This window comes from Helicoverpa zea, chromosome 22, assembly GCF_022581195.2.
Source record: "Helicoverpa zea isolate HzStark_Cry1AcR chromosome 22, ilHelZeax1.1, whole genome shotgun sequence".
Lineage (NCBI taxonomy): Eukaryota > Metazoa > Arthropoda > Insecta > Lepidoptera > Noctuidae > Helicoverpa > Helicoverpa zea.
The window spans coordinates 399,816-424,635 of record NC_061473.1 but is presented as its reverse complement, the minus strand read 5'-3'; the positions used below and the strand labels follow the sequence as shown (position 1 = coordinate 424,635).

Genomic DNA, 24,820 nt, shown 5'->3' with positions numbered 1-24,820 from the left:
ATAGCAAAAATAAGTCACGAAGAGCACCTATTTGACAGCACAACTACCATGACATATGTACCAGATATGGCACGCACCTACAAACAGGAGGATATCAAAAGTAAATGTCACCATTTCACGCAACCACAAAAATATTGTTGTCCCTGTTTTCAAATATAATTATCTGCTTAGAAAGAGTGAGAGAGAACTATGTTGCATAGTTTGTTTCATATTTCGCCCATATTTATATAGCTATAGATACGTCAATAACAACACGGCGTCTCCTTATAATTCTAAGCTCGATGGCTGTCAATGTTTTGCGGTAAATTCAAATTAGGTAGTTCTCCTTTTCTGTAAATAATAAAGGGATATAGCTGTTTTATGGATGTTGCATTGTTTCATAATTTAATCTCATTATCTTAATCACACTTAATCAAATAATAACTTTTCGTAAATACGTACGAACATTAAAGTTGTGTTCAACTTATCAACGTTTGAGAAAGGTTTATAATGCCATTATTGAAGGTAGCAAATAACTTTCAAATTAGGAAGAAATCAATTAATTAACCATTTAATTACCTCTGTGTCGGTATAATCTTTAAATTAATACTAAAACAAAGATAAACTGAAAACAACAATGAAGAAATTCGTGTCAATAACAAGTTGAGGGCTACGTCGATAGCGCTATCTCTTTCCTTATCCAGCGTTCGAACGAAACAAAACATCAACTCAGTGCGAGTACAAATCATCGGAGTGTGAGCACAATCGCATTGGATACTGTACATCGATGGTTTCTTCCGACGCAGAATTGTATTGTTTAACTGTCGAACGGCGATGGATTATAAATAAACACGAGCTGTGTACTCAGAGGAGCGCCAAAGTACAGAGTCCGCGCCCCCCGCGAACGTAACGTCACTGTTTTCTTTATCATTTCGGAGGCAAACTTAACGTAGTATGGCCGTCGTCTGGAAGTATTCACAGTTTTACTTCCACAAAGAATACGCGATAAACATTGCGCAGAGCGAATTAAGAAAGACTTTTTTAAATAAATTCTTTACGCGAGTGAGATAAACATTGTTGGACAAGTGTTATAACGCGGAATTAAATAACGTTAAACCACTCGACCTCCTTTTTAAAGTCTATTTTCACTGAATTCTTTCAAAATTTTTGACAAAATGTGGTTAGTTAGCCAGCCCAATTCTGTGATTTTGGAAGTCAAAGTTGAACCCAATGCTATTGGACAGGACTGCCTTGAAAAGGTAAGAACGCTCAACTATTACTTCTTATAATTCTATTAACTTTAAGGTAAGGTGACACCATGGACTGTGTTTCGGATGGCACGTTAAACTGTAGGTCCCGGCTGTCAGTGAACATCCTTGGCAGTCGTTACGGGTAGTCAGAAGCCAGTAAGTCTGACACCAGTCTAACCAAGGGGTATCGGGTTGCCCGGGTAACTGGGTTGAGGAGGTCAGATAGGCAGTCGCTTCTTGTAAAGCACTGGTACTCAGCTGAATCCGGTTAGACTGGAAGCCGACCCCAACATGATTGGGAAAAAGGCTCGGAGGATGAACTTTAAGGTGTTTATTTTACAGAATATCGGTGTTTAACAAATGTAAACAAATGCTTTTACTAACTTAACTACAAATTATAAGCAGGGACATAACATTAATTAACGAAATATTAACTCAACAACGCCAAATTCGAAAAAAGAACAAAGTGTGAATGTGTTTCGCGGACACAGAATTAAAGAAACAATATTGTTTTAACATATGGATGATATTTATTGAATTCCAAGGTGTATTACTGAAGCATATCATCGGTTTAGTATTTCATCGTTTATATTTTAACAAAAGCATTGTTCGATACACGTTACGCGGTGACGGCAACGTCAGTTTACCTTTACGGACTTTGGACCCGGCTAGTGGCATTCTACACGTTTTACCTTCGTGATAGTGAAATGCTTGAAACGTTTTATTCTTATATTTATATCGTTATAGCGATTGTAAAAACGTGTTAAGAGGACGAATTGGAATTTTTGGCGCCAAGGATGTCAATTTTTCTCAGTAAATACAAAACGGATCAAAATACAACTTGGTTACCTGAAAGTTCATGATATAAGCCTTATTTTGTTAGTTGTAGAAACATGATTAGGTAACTTTTATAACAGAGAAAAATATATCAAACATACCTCTTTTTAAAAAGAGATTCACATATTATGGGCAAACGGGACCGATTTAAGCCTCTTAACTTTTTTAGTAGTTGAGTATATACATACTCTTTAAAATGGTAGTAGGAATTTTTATTAAATTATCATTTCTAAATATTAAAATTACAAAACCATTTTGTCGCTTACGACTTTTAGTTATAAGCTAGCGCTCGTATTGTTATCCTCGCCCCGCTCAGACGCTCCGACCCCTTTTGGCGCCTTAGATGCGCGTGCCGGTTATGGAATTATTGTTGACCACTTCCTCGCCTTAACGTGGTCATGGTTTGTAGAAAAGTCAAAAATATGATGATATGATCACTTTTTCAAATATTTGTTTTGGCGCCACAGATTTCAGGTCGTTTCTCTCATTGGCTGTTTTCCAGGCATTTGATGAATTTTGAATTCAGAATACCTATTCCAAACACACATATACAGAATTTCCTTATGTCTAAAACTATTCATTCAGAACGAATGTAGGAAATATTGCAAAATGTCGTAATAGTTAGACCATAGCAACAAGCCAAAACTGACTTGTAACAGTTACTAACTATTGCATTATCTAATTTAATTTCTAAGTTAGAACTGTAAGAAGCAGGGTCCTATGTTTGTCTTTTGTCCATAGTCGAGTTGAAGACTACAAAAAAAACTCGTTAGTAGCAAAAAGGTTAAAATGATCTTGGTACTTACCTCTATGGCATTATGTCATCCCAAAATTAAGCATTATTTCTTATCTATACTGTACCTAATGGTGTAACTTATTATTATAACTTACCTAGCTTGGTACTTCCACTATCTAGCCAGTCATTATTACCGAATTCAATTTACGACTCCATGATAAATTGAATCATTTGCAATTTAGATTCTTGGACGTAAATCCAAAAAAATCGCGATAACTATTGATACAGCGATTATTTGCTAAGGCCGTGCTAATAAAACTGTTATAAATCTTAAATAATACTAGGTATAGATACTTGTGTATAAATAGTATCTACCTACTACATTTGTCTGTAGTTATAGTCGTGAGCCTTGTCACGTAAGAAATTACTCATACTTATAAATAAAGAGGATTGAAGAGCACTGACCCACAATTTTACGCAATACCTACAAAAAATCTAGTATAAGTTGTACGTCATCAATCCATTACACTCATTAGGGAACTCAACTAGGAAATAAGTGCCGATCTACTGTCTAACTGACGTCATCAGCTTCCCTATAAATTGAAACCAGATTTAGCACTAAAGATTTCCTTGTAGAGATAAGTATAACTCACACACTCATCTCGACGGTGCGGTAGGTAAGTCCCATACCTAGGTAAATACTTGAATCGTAATAGGAAGCTATATAACTTTGGTTTATTAAATCATAATCATAAAACTGGCCTTCTGTAACCATAATTAACACACATCCTTGATAATCAAGATATAGCACGGAGATAGTTCAATTTATGCAATTTCCTAGATTTTATAAACATGACGAAAGAATCACTGCAGATTAGCAATATCAACAAAAAGGGCGTAAGTCTATAAATAAGGCTGAACGTTAAAAGAGTCTTTAACGTTGATACTACAAGGCAGATAAACCATTGATGACTCAATCAAATATCTCCAAACAAACCCAGTGAGTCGTTACACGTTATTCACGCAGTAACACCGGTGATTGTGCCTCGGTCCAAAGTCCACCACGACCAACAGCTGTGAACTCTCTACCGTGCGCATGGGCACGTGCACGAAGCATGATTACAACCTGAAAACCCATTTTCAACCGTACACCATCCAGATAAGAATCACTTTTCAGTGCGACCTCCTAACTTTTCACGTGACGAATTAGATCCAGCTTTTATAGTTGAATTTAATCTGTAAACCTTTGGACTATTAATGTAGAGGGTATTGTGTGTGTAAATTGTCCAGACCATAGGTCAATTGCACCAGATCAAATAACTGAAAACGGTGGACACACTACATCATATTGGGTACCTACTTGTATTGGGGTTTTTACTTCAATCGATGGGAAATAATCGTCAATACAGAATGTGGTCGATACAATCCAATGATATGTGAATCACAGTGAATTACGAGACCAATGAACAATTTCAAAACAGTTCAATTTCATTTTCAACAAAAATCCCGACACACTGAACTGAACTCTATTTCTTTAGTCACAAAGAGAGTAACTGGCTGAAGCATGAAAAGAACTGTAACAGAAACATCGGGTACAAACTCCAACAGTTATATTTAACTTTGTCTCACCACGTGGTTGCTTTATTACTCACTAAAGAGGTTAATTGGATCATTCGGTTATTTTTAAAATACTACGAAGGATGCAGAAGGGATTAACGATTTGAAACTAGTTATTAAACCTGAAACATAGCATATAGCATAGCAACCATATCTTAATTCCAAAATCCCCAAAGTGACTTATTATTGCTAAATAGAACACCATTTTTTCGACATTATAATAGAGGGCATTTCAAGGTAATGCAAAAAGATAAAATAGGATGTTTTGAGCTTATTCTGTTCATATAAAATCCAAACAAAGTCGCGCATGTCTCAAAAACCAAAAAAAATGGCCGTGACGAAGCTTATCAGGTCTTGACATCCAAAAAAATGGCCTAAACCCAAATTCAAAATAGTCTCCAAAACAGATAAGTTGGCGCATGTTTTTTTTTTTTTTTTTATAATTATGCTATTGCACAACAACGCGATAAAAACGCATGTTTTCGAATATTGCCCAATTAAAATATCATCAAAAACTTAACAGTAATTCGATATCAATGATAAATAGTTTTTGTTTGCGGCAAAATTTTGGTCTTTCGCAATGTTTTAAAAGCGATGACTGGAAAACTAGCGTTCTACTTTCCTAAGCTTATCTATTAATTGACGTGCAAGCCATTAACGAAATATCAATAACTTTTTTGACCTACAATGGTGAGAAAACATTGCGAAATTTTGCACCGTCCTCACCATAACGCAAATTGGCCTATTTAGCCATAGCGACTAATTTCGACCAGCAATTTAGTCCAAATAGTTGGCTCAAATGTTTTGCTTCCAATGTTGAACTTTCCAATTAGTTCGGTGGACTCTGCACCGTGACGTCACCAACGGCCTCCGTTGTGTAAGTCTCATTGTTTGTCACAATATCCTTCGAGCAGTTTATGTTTCCCTAGTGATGTTATTGCTATCCCCCTATAGCTAACAATAAACACTGTTCGTCTGATATTATTACTGTTCCTTGTTGTCGAAGCATGCTTTCACTTGTATACGTAAAAACTGCTTTCGTAAGCTACCAATCTTGTTTTACGAAGGAGATTTTGTCTTTTTGGATATTTCTAGAATGTGTAAACCGAAATGTAGCATCCTTATGCTCTCTATTAAGCTTCCATATATGGCTCACAATTTAATGATTACTTACGCGTATCTTTGTTCGACCAAAAAGGTTTGATTAATTGCTCCGAAACAATGCTCCTCAGTCAGGTGTCTGCCGTGACTTTCAATTCAATGGAATACAATACAAAGTGAGCGATATAACTATCCTAATAAGTACAGCTTTATAATCTGCGCATGCTTAGGCCCTGTTGGAGGACAAGTAGCAATGAATTCAATAGAAAATAACAACGTAGCCATACAAAGAGGGAATGCGAAAAAGGGAGCTATATTTACAATGTACGAATATGTCACAACGAGGAATTGAGATAGCCACACGGAAGCCCGCATGCTCCACGTGTGAGAAATATGTGTAATCACAGCATTAGTACAAAGGGCGTTATGATAACCACAAATATTCCGAATGACGATTACTATCGAGTACATGATGACATTCTGGTTTTTATCCTATGGATCTGTGACGTGAATTCTTAGAAAAACTTAGGTCATAATTAACGATACAGCTTTTTACAGTATTGCTCGTCATTGCATTATTTCATAGTAACCAATTAGACTGTATGACAGTTAGGTTAAAAGTGAGTTATTTTTATTCTTATGAACTGCAGCACATGCTGCATGTGTTGGTATCTATTTACAATGATAATGCTCTGTTCAGACAGACTCCAGATGTTACAAGGATAAATGATACATAATTTGATCCACATGCATCTGCGGATAACAAAGAGTATTTAACCTCGACGAAAGCAGACACATATTTTACAATCATGAATATCGTGTCAGGGATGTTATTAATTTTAAACAGACAACATCAGTATTCAGAACAAACAAAAAAGCATATATACAAAAAATGTGACAGAAGCAAATAAAATGCTGATTAACATAAATCCGGGAAACCCGGATAATTTAATAAAGATAAAAGAAAATCCTAATATAGATATTGAAACAAAAGAAGTGCAAGAAGCTCTAAGCTACGTCAGAGCTGATAGAACGGTAGCACCGGTAGGTAATAAGGTCGCTTGAGTGTGCGAAGATAATGGCAATGTGAGCCAAGGTTCGCAATCACGGCGCTGCAGCGTGCACCAGTTGTACGGTAATTACCTGGTTTAGAATTAATAAGTGCAGGAATCCGAGCACCAAGTACTATGCTGGATGGTAATGGAAATAATGCACGTGATTTTGAACCTTATGGCAAAGTAGATAGTGACCATGAATCTAACAATGATGTTATGATTGAAGTGGAATGGTTTGAGATTTAGGATTTCGGCATTCTCGTTAACTTTAATTAATAAAACGTTTATGTAGCCACTTGTCAATTTATTATTTAATCGTCTTATTCAAGATCCGAAGCTGCGATGATCAGACTTAAATGTCAGATTTTTACGTAAGCAATTTGAAAGTCATGTTGGTATCAGCAAGTTCAATATCCATTTATAATCACATTTGGATAGATTGTAATGGGTCTACAATTGATATGGCAGAGTCCTACGATAAGGATTACAAATCTATCAATCTTAATTTTCATTTTAGAGATATACTAGGAATTTTGGTGCGCACCAAGTACATACGCAATTCCGAAATTAATCCAAATCTGTTATGTTAGCGGATTAGAAGAATCGTACGATTTTTATCATATTATTTGTTCCAAATCGGACATGTATCATCGCAATAGGTGAAGTGGGTGTGGTTTTATCATCAATCAAATTTTAAAATACGTCATTACTTAATACTTTAAAACTTAAATGTAAAGATAAAAGAATAAGCTGCTTAAAAGGAAATATCGCGTGGGATTTCTGAAGGGCCGATAAATTCTCAAGAAATCTGATGACGCGCTTGACTTGGTTTTAACAATTCCTGGTCAAAGTCCTCCGAGTTCGATTAATTATACATTATCATACGTAGTTTCCTATAATGATAAATTGACATGAACACCTATATGAAATGAAAATAACAACCCGTGACAGTTACTGGATTTTACCAATTATAGTAACATTATAAGCATAGAGCAAACATTTACATTGAAAATAACAATGCATTACATTACAGTAATAACAGGCACATTAATGTCATCAAAACATGTTTTTAATGATCGCACTTATTAGTACTTTAACATTATTCCTACAATATATGTCTATAAATTTATCATTTCTAAACAAAACTGCTGTTAATATAAAATATTGGCGTATTAATGCTTTATTGATAATTACAAAGTAACTGACAGATGATAAACGTCACTAAACATGAAACAATTAATGGTAACCCGAGATAACCTCACTTCCGAAGATTATTCACAATTTAGCTTATAATCTCCTTGCAGATAATGACCACAGGAGTGATGTAAATGAACTTTTTTATATCGATCATTACAAGTTTTTGATAACATTTACTAAAAGAGATACCGGAGAGCAAAAGGATATCGCAGTTGCCATGACTCTGAAAGATAATGCTTTTTTTAATAATTATCAGCACGTCACCTAATTTCCGATAATTCCCGTTGTTAAGCAAGACACACCATTATATTGCGTAAGATATATTGAGTGATAAACGAACACATGTACCAGCAAAAATGTCCTTATCGATGTAAAAAGTTGAATAAATCAGCAACTAAACGTATGAAACATTAGCCATACTTTACAGTCATTCATGAGTCATGTATAACTTTTATTATCAAAATATGTACCGTGACTATGATAGATTCGACTGAAATATCAGTTTGACCTTAAAAAACATTCATTTTCCATGATTGTGACTACCTATTGTATCTTTTTTTATCTGTCATGGTTATTATAGAAACCGTAAATAATATTTGAATATTGTTGGAAACATATTGCTGCATTTATTTGCAGTCTACCTCTCTTCTTCTATTACTATTTTAAGAGTAAATCATTCTGTATTTTATAACCGGTTTTGGATATCATATGGTGGGTTAAGCTAACGGCGTAGTTATATTGGTAACCTTCAAAAGTTATTGCAATTTAGATGTGGTCACTTCATTTTATAAACATTATTCAAACCTGCGTCTATGAGCAGGTTCTGCCGGAATCTACTCGGCGTTTGTTTTCCATGCATTCGTTAGATTACGGCTATTTATAATTTTCTTAAATTACAAAGTAATTATTTAAATACACCGAAATAATTCAAGTTCTCATGCATGTAAAATGAAAGTAATCCCATTCATATGATTACTGCGATCATTCCCAAGATAAGCCCGTCTTATCCACTAAACAACTAATTTATTCACGACTTATATCTGCCTGGATACTAGCATTAAAACCGTAATTTATTGCAGCCCACATTAACAGCTAATCCGATCATTATCACTTGGTACAAAGGTACTTAATCATCGTATCAATAATATAATCGTTCATTTGCTGGCACTCCTGATAAAAACCGGACCTCGCTTCAGTATGCATGTAATTACAAAGTCATTTTAAAGTCATCACCATCACTTACAAGGGCAAAGGTCCCATCTGATAGGTTATCGTAATATTTAGAAAAAAAAACATGTTCAACGAACTCATTTATCACTGAAATATGGAGTGATGGAATTAGCGATAACTCGGTCAAAAATGTTCTAGAAGCAATTTGTGAAGATTTGACGAGAGCTTTTGATAATGTTTTGTGTACATAATATTACGTTACGTTGGTGTGAGCACGTGGTGCTCGCGTGCATTCTCCACCTCGGCAGCGTCCGTGGGCTAACCGGTACTAGCGGGGATTGCATACGTGATCATCACTGCGTACTACCGAAGCTATATACTGGCGTTACGCTAGGCGCTGCACTGCGACCACTATTGTTCAGATTTTACTTGTATGGCCTTTTCTATGAACTGGTTTTACACAATTGTATCTAGAAGTGTCAAGAAATAAACACTTCAACATTTGAGACGATATAAAAGCGGATATTATTTCGCATAGCTAATTTAAGTATCAATTTGGCAAATTCTCATATGTGATCCAAATTGTTTCAATCAACCATCATACAATAACAGCGTGAACAATTTAATGCAAGAAAGAATTTTCCAACACTTACTTATGTATGACGCACGGTATCTATAAAGTAGCTGCATTTTATTTCAGCAATTAAACACAAAGTAATGTTACAACCTCATTGGAAAAGTTCAGAAGGCAACGTGATCGCTAGCAAGTAGGTCGACCACTTGAACTCGACTGTTTAAATATTTGGGCAACAAACCAGTCAACGTGTAATTGTATTTGTCTACCGGTATATAGTATACTCAATAGGAGACATTTGTCGCCAAATTATAGCTTAAATGATCCTCTTTCGTCTTATGAGTTTGTGGGACATTTCCAAGACAGTCACCCCTTTTGCTCTGCTGCCAAATGATAAATACTTCAAGGCAATAGTTCAAATAACTACATCATGATACAAAACGTATTGAAATCGTTTCCTAGAACATTACAAAGCAAATTCTCCCTCTCAATTACCATAATTAAAATAATGGTGTTGTGGTATCGTTAAATCGCTGCCCCAAGTCACACGAAGTGTTTTGGCAAACTAGAAGTTAGACACGCAAGACTATAATGAGTAATTTATAAACAGTTCTGCTTGGAATTCATATTTATGTATGTAAAATAAATAATAGCAATGTCGATTCTTTGAATTTTGAAGGATCATAAGGACATATTTCTAAACAACTTCAAAGGCTCGCTAATGATGATGGAACCAATTAGTGCGCAAGTGCTAGACACGCCCAACTTTCTTCTAGAGAAGCGTCACGTGCTTTAAAATTAGACACTCATTACGCTAATGACGTCTGCACAGTTTTTCAGCGTCTGTCAGAGTACAGTAGCAATAAACGTAATGACGTTACAATAGATTTTCACACAGACTTTTCGGAAAAATCCTTAACAAATAGTGTTTGACCATCGGTGTTTTTCAAAGTCGTAGTTGTAGTTGTAATTAACAATGCTTAGAAGATTTCTGACAATTTTAACTCTAATAGTTTACTAGATTCATCTGGTTATCGATTCTCCTTTTTAAATTCTTGACTTGAAATGGAAGTATTTTGCTGCTGGATTGCTAAATACTATGTGTTGGTCTTATTGCAACACGCATTGGCAATGCAATGCTCTTTACTGATGCATTTTACTATGCCAGAATTGATAACCTCCTCCTTTTTGGGAAGTCGGTTAAAAAGAATCTGCGATATGTTTGTATTTTTGAATGCCGAAAACAAATTAGTTTCAGAATTAGATTTGATCATATAGACATATGCCAAATTTTAAATCGTCTTCTGCGTAGTGACATAATTCTTTAGTGTAGTCTATTTGCACAAGCCAGTCATTCAGAACCTTGTGCTGATTTTCAGGAACAACATGAGAGTAAAGTACAATGTTGTGGGAGATCCCTCGTGTGAGCACGCTCGGGCCGCGTGTTCCGTTGGAACAACTCCAAACATTCGGGTAAACTCAGCGATTGAACTTGAGAGATCCGCTGTCAGTTTATTTGCCTTTCGCACGAGGAAAAATGTTTAGACATCGATGCTTTATGAAGCGAATGTAATAAAATTAATGGAGGTGTTGCGGATTCTGGGAATTTGAGGTCAATAGAATTGGAATAATCGTTTTCTCTCGTCGTTACCTCTTTGAGTAGTTCACTGTTTTTAAAATCTAAAGGACCATGGGCAAAAATGTATGAAGCCTGGGCTCACCCACCAACAGAGATGAGACCACTTTGAATATACTTGTAAAGCACTAAATATAAAGATTTAAACTCATTTTTGCGAAGAATCCATGGGGTTATTTTGCTATAAATATTTTTCTCCGACCATAAATAAACTAATATTCTGCAAAAAGTAGTGCTGTTATGGCAGTGTAGGTTTTGTTATTGAACACCTTTAACTAGTTTTAATTCCAGGTTTAATGTATACATAAAAAATAAAACAGCTGCTAACAGTTAAAATTATTTTTGTTAACATTTCAATCAATATCAATAATAATGTCGTCTAAATATCCTGCCGGTGGATAAAATTGTGAGTGCCTGCCTCACCCTAGATACCATATTATTGAAATGATATGAGCACAACTTCCTACTGAGCGTCTACCTGTTAGACACGAGCAGTAATACTGAGCGATGGCATCTCGACCCATTTCGTTTCTGTTAACCAGAATGTATACCTACGTAATATGTAAACCTATTTAGGTGCATATCTTTTTTTTTGCCATGGAATTGAAGGTAGTGCCCATAGTAACAATTTTAGTATAAACAAAAACCTACACAACGGCATATGCTATAACTCTGTTGGACAATGAGCCCAATTTGACTCATGGTCCTTTGCTATGCTCAACAATGTCATCAATTGCATAAAATATCATTGAAGTAATTAGGACTCTTCCGAAATACCTTCCGTTCTTTGATGACTGGCTTTAAACACGCTCTCGTAAACGGAACTAACTCATTTTCTTTATTTATTAGCTAAACAATGTTCGCCGTAGTAACAGCGGTGTGGATAACATTTCGTATCAATGAAACATAATTTAAAAATAAAACTTTGCTGACAGCGTTACTGTAAAATATTTGTATTTTGGCGCCATTCCAAAATAGTTTTCCCTATTCGGTGTTGCCCGGTCTGGCAGATTTTTTAACCTTCCATTTATTATACGGTACAAGGTTATGCTCGGTAGGTCGTATGAAAGGTTTTTTGATCATAAACGAATACTTTGTTTGATATTTATTGGAGCTAAACGATTCGGTCTGCAATTGTTCAGAAATAGTTTTTCTGACATCTAACGAAATGAACGTAAACACACGAGTAGAGTAGCGAGTGTATTTCAATCCTAACCTACTTTATTTCCTTTTAAATATGTCTCACACTCAACCTACATTCTTTGTCCAGAGAAGTTTTTGTGTCAAATGAAACTAACCATGACTGTCTGCATCTGCTCTATTTTTCTAAGTTTTTTAATTATCCTTATCTGAAGAAGGTACCTCTATCAAAAAACATGAGCATTTTTGACCCGATTCACAAATCTGTCGGTTTTTTATACCGTCTCATCTATCAAGTGATGACGTAGAAACCGGTTGTGAAACTCAAAAAGTGAACTTTAGACCGCGAGGGGCTCGTAGAGGTAGCGTAACGTAAGTTCGAAAGGATTATGTTAAATAAAAAGTTTTTATGTGTCTGTCTGTACGCGATTGACAGGACAATGGTTGGCAGACAAAAAAAACTTATTCTAAAACGGAAGCAAAAAAAACTGCAAATGAAACTACGCAGCAAGCTGCAATCTTAACTAAACGCGAAACTAAAGTTTATTTAATGATAGATAAGTCTAATAAAACATCTGAACGGTAATCGGTCGTGCTTGCAAAATTTTCGCAAATTCACTTTTATCGCTCGTTGCTACCAGAGTTTTATTGATAACTTCTATCTTGTGACGTCATATAGACGGATTATGTATCGGCGAAAATAAATAGAAATGTAAGGATTAAGATATATTTTAGGTTTATTGAGTGCACACTATTTTTTTGGAAATAGTGCGCAGTTACGAATACGATAAACTATTGCGCATTCCAATATTAAATTGTTTATTCCGAGGATTAGCGACGCAGAATTAATCACGCACGTTTATGGAGCTTTATGCAAAGTTGGTAAATAAAAAACATAACTTGACCTTAACGAGGACCATTCTAGCAATCTTGTTTTATTGCTGAATGGATGATGTTGGTCTATTTTTACATTAAGCTTAGATCTTTGTGTATAACAAAGAAACACATATTTTAGTGCACACGAGATAAAACTTATCTCGTAATTATTTGATTTTTATATCACTTGTTTGCTTTCAAGATGGTGGGATCTAACTTGAGCGAAGTGAATATTTCGCACACAATGGCTACCTATCTATTTCAATTAAAAATAACTGTTTCCAATTTAAATGTTTGAAAGTGGAGCGTGGGTTCTAAATTATCATTCTGTTGTTATCATTTTCTGCGAGGCAGTAAGTCTATATTTGCACTTCCTAATTAATTCAAGCAGGTTTAAATAGAATAATATTTCGATACAACTTAATATAGGAAGTGGCCAGTATCAAACCGGTGGCAGGTGTAATAATTTGAATATAAATAAATAAATAAATAAATAAATAAATATAGAATAGGTGACTTCAAGATGGCGGACTTGTTTTGCGCGCGAAACACGCTTGCTGTTGAGGACGGCTATAAAATGCGTAATCTATGCTTATTACTAAGTAAATGTTGAGGTGAAGTCGGTAAACGGTCTGGCTCGATGTGTATCTTTATATTGAGTACATATTTGCTTTAGATTACTAGCTAGAATTTTGGCCACAAGTTCCTTGAATGTTGGAAAGAATTTCAATTGTCTTCTAAATATAGAACCATCTTCAAATATTCCCAGTTTCAACTGAACATTTACTCAATTGTATGGCAATGTACTTGATTATTATCTTGTACGGTTTTTTACCATGTGGGTCAATAACTCGTATCCTAAGAGTCTCACATAACACGGCTATTGAATAACAGTGAGTGCCAAATGTGTTTTCTTACAAATTGTTAAAGGCTGACTTGAATCATTCTCACAGTTAGACTAGAGTGGCTTTCACCATTTAATTGCCTAAAATATTGCCCAGACACGTCATAAAATGTTCACCTGGAAACATATTGGCGCCAATGCAATAGTTTTTCTTCACATGTTCACGTCCGTTTTCAAATGCACGCTTATCATAGCTAAAAATGTTATGCAACCCACGTATAAAAGTGACCCTTTGACATTGAAAATCAAGTAGTGTGCGCAATTTGTTTTGCTAATAAAGCGTCGTATTGTAAATCCAGTATATTATTGAAAAAGTCAATATTGTTCAAAAGACTAGAAGTGGGTAAATACAAGTTAAGAATTTTTAATGTACAAGCTAGGATATTAAATGCTGATTTTGTCACTAATAGAAAAGAAGTCCAAAAAACATAGGCTTGTAAGGAAGATAAATCAAGTCTGTTACTGTTACTGTTACTGCCTTTTTTTTATCGTCCCACTGCTGGGCACAGGCCTCAAGTCAAGTCAAATCAAGTCTTGCTCCTAGATAAAAGTTCAACATAATCTCTGTGATTCAGCTTATATCGGCTTCGGCAAAGATGGCAACCATCCAATATCCCTTCAGCTATTACGTGATACAGTACATGTGCAGTAAAGTGAAAGTATCATTAAAATACGTTCAGTACTTTTGAATGATAGTACGCGAAGATTTCTCCTGCTGTTAGAGAGTCTAGATATAGCATTGTATTGCCTAGTACTTTGATAGTTGAACCATCAAATTAACGTTGGCAATCATAAAATTGAGGATGTGAGCTTTCTCACGATTCATCGTAAAGATCTTAATTTAGTCGTCAACGTTTATAGCAGTCACCTTAACAAAGCCAACTTTACCAAACCCAGGAAAGTCAATCTTGTATGATGTGAATGTGATCAAAGTGCATCGAAAGTAACAATTACTTCAGGTGTATATTAATATTGTTTTTCCTTCACAACCTGTTTGGTTCAGAAATAACACGCAGTTCTTGGTATTTGTGTATTGATCACGCCCTATCGCTACGCAATGTAGAATTGTTGTTTTGTATCAGGTTCTATTGACATAATGCTATTGCCAACTCGTTTATTCAGATTTATATGTTTATTTATCAAAGCAATAGATTCAGTAGTTTCTATTTAGCAGTCATCATTAGTCACTTCATTTTCTACAATGACATTTTTACAAATATCATGATTGAATTCATTAGATTGTACCCTTTCTGGTTTTGGTTCATCTATGTGAATGTTCATTATGTTTACATCTACACGTATTTCAGTAAATGTTGATTCAATTCTTAAATATATACATCATCATGATGGATGGTTTCTTGACTGTTCAAATATTTGCTCTCACGAAAACTTGGTCTGAAAAGTCTGGAAACGGATGCAACGCAGTTAGTAAATGTTATAGTTACATGAGTACACTTAGGTAGTTACATAATGGCAGTCCATTATAGGCGAGTTATCAATATTTACTGACGCCATGCATGACCTAACTTTATCAATATGCAGTATTACTTCACAGGTACACAAACACTGTTTGTGTTAGCCGCTGTTGATATTCGAATAAACTGGGATTATTATATGATTAATGTTATTCTTGCATTCCTGTGAAGATTAGCTGCCTTCCCAAATCCCCAGATTTCAGGAGTTAGGCAAAAAGTAGCGGGTTGCTAAAACCTACCTTAACTTTAATGATGTTGATAATCACTATTGAGTATTGTAAATAATCCGATAATGATAACTATCGGTGTTATTGCAAAACTTATTTATGAAAGAAAAGAAATAATACCATCTTATCAAATGCACGGATTAAGTTGTTTTTCGAAAATGTTGATAACAGCCTACGGCCTACGTGTAATAAAAATATTTTCTGCGCAGAAAATAAGTATAACATCAATCATGGAGTTATGTTCTATATTTTGCGTCGTAGCAGCTTGCAGCTGAGCATACAACAACTTATCTTTTCTTTCAGTTAATAAAAATCTGCAGTATTCAAAGGTTTTCATTTTGAAAGCTGAAAAGAAACAGTTCTCATGCAATTTGCATTTCTAAGTGTCTTCAACAGAAAGGAACATCTTTTAGTCAAGTTTTATTTTTACCAAATCATCGTCACGTTTGTTGCTAATTGCATTCAATTCAAACCGTCTTATTTCCCGCCATTGTTTATTGTTTTATAAATATTTTCATTGCACATAATATAATTCGACACATATTAGTGGCAGGGACAAAGTTCGTGAATAATTCCTTCAAATATAGTCACTAAGTGGAAATGTCCAAGGTTTTATTACATTGTGTTTCTAATGACCCTGTTTGTGCGTATTTAACTACTTTTAGTTATTATGTTGCGGCTAAAATAAGAACACCTAGTCATACAGTTAAATAAATGTCAATACTTTTGCCATTTCTATCTTCATTGCCCTGCAGAACTTAACTATTAACTGGTTTAGCGAAAATGTCGTGCTTTGGACCGCGAATCTTAGCAGTCGTCTAATTATGCCTAGCTCCTCTAAATATAGTCCACTTTATAGCTTTGTTTACGAACGCTTGGTCTTCCTCATTGCTCCTTTGTGTAGTATTGCATAAACCACTAACATAAGATAAAAACTAAGTTCTACTTACAAGACTTCACTTGCCCTTGCGTTTTATAATCCACGCTCGGAAATTACGTCATAATCTAATATGGCTCTCAGCTTACTGGTAAACCGAGTCTAGTATCAGCAGTTGAGCATTCTGCACTTCAATTACTTGATATAGAGTTTATTTTACGCTGTGGCTATGCCCTTGTTGGCATTTAGAAAACACCATACACTGAGTCTCATTTATGACCACGTGTTTGGAGTTGATTACGTTTTTGCGCGTTAAAAATCAGTAAAACATTTTCGTGACAATCATTGATTACGAATTTAAAATTGATTTTGTTCATGCTAAAAATATGATCCCCTTATACAGCCGTTTGGTCCGACATAAAACAGATTGTCTCGTTTTATCGTTGGGGACCGAATTTGTGCCAATGACAACTTGAATGTTATTCAAAGTAACAGTGTGAACAAAGGTTTTTGCAGTGTCCTTAGTAAAGTTTATACGAATAGTTTGAGCTGCCGAAATGCTACTGGCAACTTCGAAGCAGGAAGAGTTTGACATGCACTTCCGTCATAAAAACCGTTAAGACCACTTAACTTCAAAAAACGAACATGAGTTCAAAGCTTTGTTCTAAAATCAACATTATGGCATGGTTACACAAGCTAGATATGTGTAGGCGAAAAAAGAACGTCGACATTTTTGATTTCACACTTCGACTTTCCTTATTTGAATTTGACAGATGCGTTTTGTTTTCGCTTTCATCTCGAAGGTTACAGCTACTTTCAAAACGTTTATTAATTTATCCACTTCTACTCCATCTGTCACAAGACCTAATTTAAATCTTGTAGCTATTTCCTTGTTTCCTTATGTTACATAAACTCGGCATTTGGCTAGGCTATTATTAAAAAGTGAATCTAATCTGGCGTAACTAGGAGTTGTTCAGAAGCGGGGCACGTGCGTTGCATCCTCTCGGGCCGTCGACCTCACGATGCCAAGAACTGGTTGACTCTGAACCTGGGTTCAATAAAGCACCCTATGTGGAAATGGATCCTTAAACGTGAGATGACAAAAAAGGTCCAATATAAAAGGAAGATATTACCTACTTGTTTACTACATGAGGCATGAGACTTTTACGCAGGGTGTCATTATTTGCTGTCATTAAAACAGCTAAAGTAATTTATTCGACATCAGAGTTTCCTTAAGGCATTGGACTTTGTCCCAAGTCAATAATGTTTATAATACCTCAAGGAAATTTAGGTGTAGATGCTTACCTACCCATTGTATAATTACAATGGTTTGTTGAATTTTCCTCGTGAGAGAAATCTTTTGCCACACAATACGAGGATATCAATGTTCAAATTGCAGCAATTAATTTTATCAGAATAAACTGACATTCGTCGATTGTTGCCTGTCTTCTCAGAACAATGGCGTTCAAAAAAAATTGGCTTTGAAAATGTGGTAACAGTGAATATAAAATATAAAGTTAAATACAACTCTGACATGACATGAAAGGGCGTTGACTCCATACTACACTATGCCCATTTGGAAGCCAATTCAAGATGGCAGCTTAGGAACAAACTTGGAACAAAGAACCGAAACAGAATTGGTCTTCCGCCAAAACAAATCATTAGTGCTGGACAACGATTTGTTATAACATCCAATGATAATGTCAAAACTAATTGCTATTTACATAATGATAACATCGATTAGGGAATTACGAGTTCTAGCTATCGTAACGGGGCTAATCACATCACCTTCGGATGGGTGCGCGACCCAGACTGACGAGTTCCAAACAAAAGATCCACAAGGACCTTTCAACAAAAAATGAAAGTTGTTTTGACAAAGGAAAATATAACAAAGACTCGTTTAGATACAGTCTAAACCACCAACTTGGTCTTTACGATCTAGAATTCATTTAAGGTGATATAATAAATGACAAGTAGCCTGTAGTATAATGATATAACTATACCTATCTAAACAAAAATATAGTTTAAGAAATATACAAGTCAGGCGAAATGTCTTGAACCAAATTACTAAATAATAATAAATCATTTATTATTCCCAGACAGCAACATTTTCAACGCCCCGAATATTACCAAATCAACAATCACCTAGATAGACTCGGATTTTTGTTTGAAAACATTTCAGTGTTTGAAACAAACGGGCCAGCAGCGCTCGTGAGGCATGAACACGGTACAAACAAACAAGATATTTCCGAAATAGGTCAGATTGAAGCACTAGTAAAGTGTAGTGCAAAATCAAAATCCTTTTTCTCTTGGCATCGTGTAGTCGAAACAAAAATAGAAGAGCAAAAACATTGAATCACAAAACGACCAACCCAGATGTTTTCTCGCCGTCCCACTCTAACGCCAAATGCTGTCTCGACAGAATCACGCACGGGCTGCGTGCGCGCACCGCTCGATCGATCGCCCAACAAATCGAGCGCAACGGCCGCACTTTCGTTTTGTGAACCCAACAAATCGATCAACTGGTCGACCGAGCAGATCAGCGTTCGTGTCCTGCCAAATATAATCTGTTTATATTCATAGAAATCCGTAACACCGAGATAACTGAAGAGGCTGGCTGATAAAATTGGTATCTCGTCCTAGATAGACGCGAGGTTGGAACAAAAACCTTTGTGTTTGCTACCTGTCTTTCCGTTATCGTATGTGATTGGAGAGAACGGGTTTCGATGGTACTCACAAGAAATGCGCAAGCAACTGCTTTTAAAACTCAGTATGTTTCAAGTGGTACCCACATACCTGCAATTAAAATACCACATATATGTAGTCATTTGTATACACAACAGCCTTTTCTTTGTTCGTGCAAGAAATCTCTTGTGTTAATTCTAATACATAATCTGTTTAATGATTACGCGTTGTGGAGCACGCATAGCGTCATCCATGACAGCCCATGGCACAGAAAATATAGTTTCTCCTGGGTAGATCAACGCAACATATCATCCACAGGTAGGTAAGTTAATGTTCTCATCAGTGTGAGAAGCAAGCACAGCTGGGAAGTATTTTACTAAGAAAACAAACTAAATTCAATGGTGCAGCGGAAACATTCACCAAAACAGTTCCACAGTTTTTATCAATTCATATTTAAACATTTTACTACCATTCATGCGATAACTGGACTTAATTTGAACCACATAGAGTTGATTTTACATATGGCTGAAAGAAAGGGCACTTGTTATCATTGCACGAGGTTAATGATCTTTAATTTTAATTCGTTGAAAACATTTAACATGACTTTACAAATATATGACGCCTGTTGGTGTTTATCAAAAATCTAATTAAACGTTAAAATACTCTTGGAGAAAGTATCCATCTGGTTGCATCGGAAAGCCCAAAAATTTCCGTAATGCTAGCCAGAAAGGAAATTATGTAAACTAACATCCCACAACAAATGATTGAGCAGCAAAAAATTGTAACAGCACACTGATTTGCGGAAGTCGATCAGCACTCGACAGGCGGGATGTGGAACGTCAGAAACTTAATACATGTAGGCATCACGGTTGAAGACTTCGATGATACGGAATTACAGACTTGCACACTTTCTTTGAGAAAACTATATCACCCAGCATCAACAAGCTATATCTATTTGGTAAAAGTCCTTTCAACTGTCGACCTTTGCGTTATGAGTTTTGAGCACGAAATATATTAGAAGCCAGGGTTAGTACCCCTTTATTGACTGTGGCATCTACCATGTACTCTATCCGTCATAAAGGAGCGCTTGTTATGGTGTTACGGTTCCCATACTGTTAGCTACTCCACATTGACAGCTGTCAGTAATGAGGTTGTTTGTAACCATATCAATGTCCAACGAAACTGTCCTGTATATTAAACCAAGTACATAATGTAAAACTGAGCAAACAATTAAATAAATGAACGAAATGAACGAAATGAGTCATTTGTTATTCGAATATTTGACTTTCGGGTTCTTGTTCGACTGCGTTGAAATCATTATTTTACTTGGCGAGTAAGCGACGCTTAAATTAGGTTTTATTAATTCCCCAAATGTTAATATGCATGAAAGTGGGCGCGGCTAGAATAATTTTGGAACTGTTGTGACCAATTGTTTCTTGGATGTCGATAATTTAATCAACTGGGCAATGTAAATTTCTAAAAGACTTTCTACTACCACACAATCAAATAAAGTTTCATGAATCAAGCTTTTCCAAGAAGAATAGGACATGAACAATCCCGCAAGTTCTTTAACTGTCATGTTTTCGTAATCGAATTTTCCAAAATGGGTCTCTTACACGTTCGATCACTTCAGGCTATTACTTCCAGGGTAATTTGTCCGGCAATTTCGCGTAATGCCTTACACGTGTGCTTTCCCAACGGTACCGGGTATTATGCAAATTGCTTTTTTACGACCCTTGGGAGCAGCAACTGTAGTTTTAATTAACTGTCGGTAGGGAACTATTAGTAGATTAACTGGGTAGGGGGACTGGCTGACTGGAAGTGACTTTTATTTATGATTGGAAGGTAAATGCGTGATGGAACCTACTCAACGTTTTTGTTCAACTGGGTAAAACCCTGACTAATATTATGGTAATAGGAAAAACTGATTAAGTACATCTTCATAACTTTTTTGCTTCTAGCATATCTAAACACAAAGAATTTATCGACTAGAACCCAGATAAAATGGCAATTTTATTTTCCTTTTCTATAAGCATCTGATCATTGCAAAACAAAATGCAAGCTTCATGAAGATTTCCTGAATCAATACACAGCACGAGTTAATAGCATGTTTAAATAATTCCTATTTAAATAACGACGTGAGTGACGTGGTGCGCATGAGAAGCAAGCATGATGCCGTGATGTTAGATAAAGGATATATCAGATGCAACATATTGGGTCAATTAGGCTGCCTTGAGGAAAAATTTCAATCATACATTGGCGACTGAGTGGAAATTATTAATGAGCCTGAACAGAACAATGCACTAAATAATATCAAAGTTTTTATGGTTTAAGAGACAGATAAACTTATGTTTATACTGAGATAAAAGGCAAAGTGAACTATAAAATATTTGCATATCAAGAATTTTAAAAGGATATGGGTTTGCTTGCTATAAAAGACAAACCAGTTATAAATAGACTCCCACATAAGGTAGGTCAACATAAATAAGTAGTTCTGCCTCAACTTTGTTTTGATATGACAAACAAATGTAAGGAACTAATTCACATGATATATCTTGATACGTAAACATGAGATCGCATGACAAATATTTACTACAAGCGCAGGATTGCAACGTGATGCTGAAGATAAGGTGTCAATGAGAACGATGGGATACAATTACTTAGCGCACTTTACAATTGATTTAGCTAACAACGTGCATAACATAAGCTTGCACGACTTCGCAAAATGAAGGAATTTTAATTGAGAATCGGACTTTGAACACATAAATGTTTAGAAGTGTCTCGATAAAGATAATATGGTTTCAGCAGTTACAACAAGTGATGTTGATGCAGAAATAACAGATATCAATGATGATATCATTGAAGGCATTGCACTGAATTATGAACAAACAAAAAATATTCATCAAGATACTTACAATAAAAAATAATGAAATAAAGGTATTGTGAGAATATGATGGTGAAAAAAATAGCATCTTTGATTTCATAGATCTCAATGTCAGATAGGCTCCGTGTATTAGATTACAAAGTAGTACATCACATTGATATCAGTTCAGTCTATTGAAAAAACAAAGACAGGTGTACTAAACCATACCTAATGTTATCATATTACACTCTACAAGGAATCTAATGTATATTTTGATTGAAATCAAAACAATAGCCAGTAAATCTGAATGAATTATTTATCGATGACGTTTGTTTTTCTTGCTGCAGACGAATTACATAGCGAAGAAAATTCTGTCATTCGCCATGCTTCAAGGCTGGCTATGTGGAAATGAGGACTTCATACATATAAGTAAACAATTCTTGGATAAATGTTATCGATAACGTCGAAACACTGTTTGTTGTTTTCCCTGTTTTGCCCATTCTCATGGGAATAAGTGAAATAATTGTTATCGGACAATAATTGCGTGCAGCAAATATAATTGCAGTTACTATGCCTCGATTGTGATATCATCAGCTGTCACTAATTATGGACATTATTTTCGCATCTGCGTTTGTAACAACAACAGTATTGAGTTACCATGTAGCTGTTATCAGTACAACAAAACGAGGTTTTACATATCTTGTATTGTTTACCTCGACAGCACGATATGGCGGCCTCAATAGCCAAAACATTTACCTACTTAGTTCTTAACTGCGAAAACATCGTAAGTGCATGCATACTTACAATTATGTGCGTCGCAGTAAGTAAACACTCCATACCTGTATTTATTATTCGTTACTGTTGACATTAAATGCGCAGTAACTGCTGCATACCAAACAAAGAAGTATGCTAATACACTTGGAATCTATTTAAATGGCCAAAACGCACATACCTAGAGCACCGGATATACAAAACAGAATGACTCAGAAGCGAGGACAAACAAATGTTAAAGGTTCAGTCTATAAAAAATCCAGACCTCCGAATTACCTAAACTGACGCCAAAGATTTCCCGTGTGGCAATCAGCCAAAAATCAAGCAACGATTTTGGCAAAAAGCCTTTTAGAAGCATGTTGAGAGGCCTCTTCAAGCCTCCAGCAAAGAGCAGACATGTTCAACATTGATAAATAGCTCCTAATAATAGGGTTTGACTAGGCCACTTTCACTTCTCATATTGCAAAATTTTGACTGTTACAACACAAGATTTTGCCTGTACTATACAATTATATGGCAAATTCTAAATTGTGTTGTGAAAGTTAGTAATCTAATTAATTTTTTGGATCCTGTTTACATAGGTTTTGTCACGTGTGAAATCACGTTTTCTTTTTTCATTGTATCTAATACTCTACTTATTCTGACGAAACTAACAGTATCGTTACTTGTTCCAGGTATGCGAGAAACTGGAGATCGGTGCCGAAGCGGACTACTTCGGCCTCCGCGTATCGCCAGGATCTGGTCCCGGCAGGTGGCTGAACTTGCGCAACCCCCTCGACCCGCACCGCATCCCCGGCGGTCGCCTCAACCTGCGCGTCAAGTTCTGGGTGCCCCCGCATCTCCTTATCAACGAGCCCACCCGCCATCAATTCTACCTCCACGCTAAACTCGACCTCACTGAGGGCAGACTAGTCGTAGCTGACCTAGAAGTGGCGCGAAGGATCATTGCTTACATAGCACAAGCAGAAACAGGAGACTGCGACCCAGACCTCCCTCCTACACACATATACGAGGAATGCGACAAAATTGGACCACAAGGGGAACGACCAGAGGATCATGTTGACAAGATCATTGAATACCACTGCGAAATAATCGGCATGGGTGCGTCGCAAGCGGAGTACAGACTATTAAAAGAGATATCGAAATTGGAGTCGTTTGGGGAGGAGCTGTTCTTCTGCAAGCCTGTGACGCTGAACAACAACGCTCACAACTTGTACAGCCACCTGCTGTACCACAGGCAGCAGGCTGAGGAGCCTAGGGCTCGTGATGAGCAGGAAATCGACGGGGGGGCGACAGTGGGGTGCCTGACGTCGGGACAGAGCGGCGGCGGCTGCGGCTGCAGGCTCAGCACGTGCGTGGGAGTGGGGCCACATGGCATCGTGGTGTACCGCCCGGCCTGCAATGGAGAGCAGGAAATCGGAGTTGAAAAGCAAAGGTTGGTGTTTACATTTGACTTTGATTTCATAGGCATATTAGACGTTTTGTGTTACAAATGATCAGGATTTCCTGTTTTAATTAATAGCATTGACAATAGATACGTTAGCTTACACCCTTAAATACCCATTATCTTTCCAATTTTTCTGTTAAAGCTAATTAATTTAAATTTTAAAATGAATCGAAAACAAAATGGCCGACTTTCGACTGTAAAGTCTGCTTAATATTCGTGTAAGCTGGTGAAGTGAGTCGGGTCAACACAATGAGTACATTTGTTTCTGTTTTCGGCTCTTGCATTCATTACGTGACATCACTGACTTAAATACAGCGGACAATCATTATTATTAATTACTTTATACACTACAATATGGTTTTCCTGAAATTATCTTTTTGTCTTACAATTTTTCGAAATCGCT

The 24,820-nt window shown here is 36.1% G+C and overlaps 1 protein-coding gene across 1 annotated transcript in view; it reads left to right on the top strand.

The window, feature by feature from the left end:
- The first annotated feature begins 890 nt into the window (after positions 1-890).
- Positions 891-24,820, top strand: part of LOC124641304 (E3 ubiquitin-protein ligase MYLIP) — a 28,394-nt gene continuing 4,464 nt past the window's right edge. The window contains exons 1-2 of the mRNA XM_047179354.1: positions 891-1,238; positions 23,645-24,405. Coding sequence (XP_047035310.1) covers positions 1,155-1,238; positions 23,645-24,405 — 845 coding nt within the window. The 5' untranslated portion in view covers positions 891-1,154. The remainder of the gene's footprint in view (positions 1,239-23,644; positions 24,406-24,820) is intronic.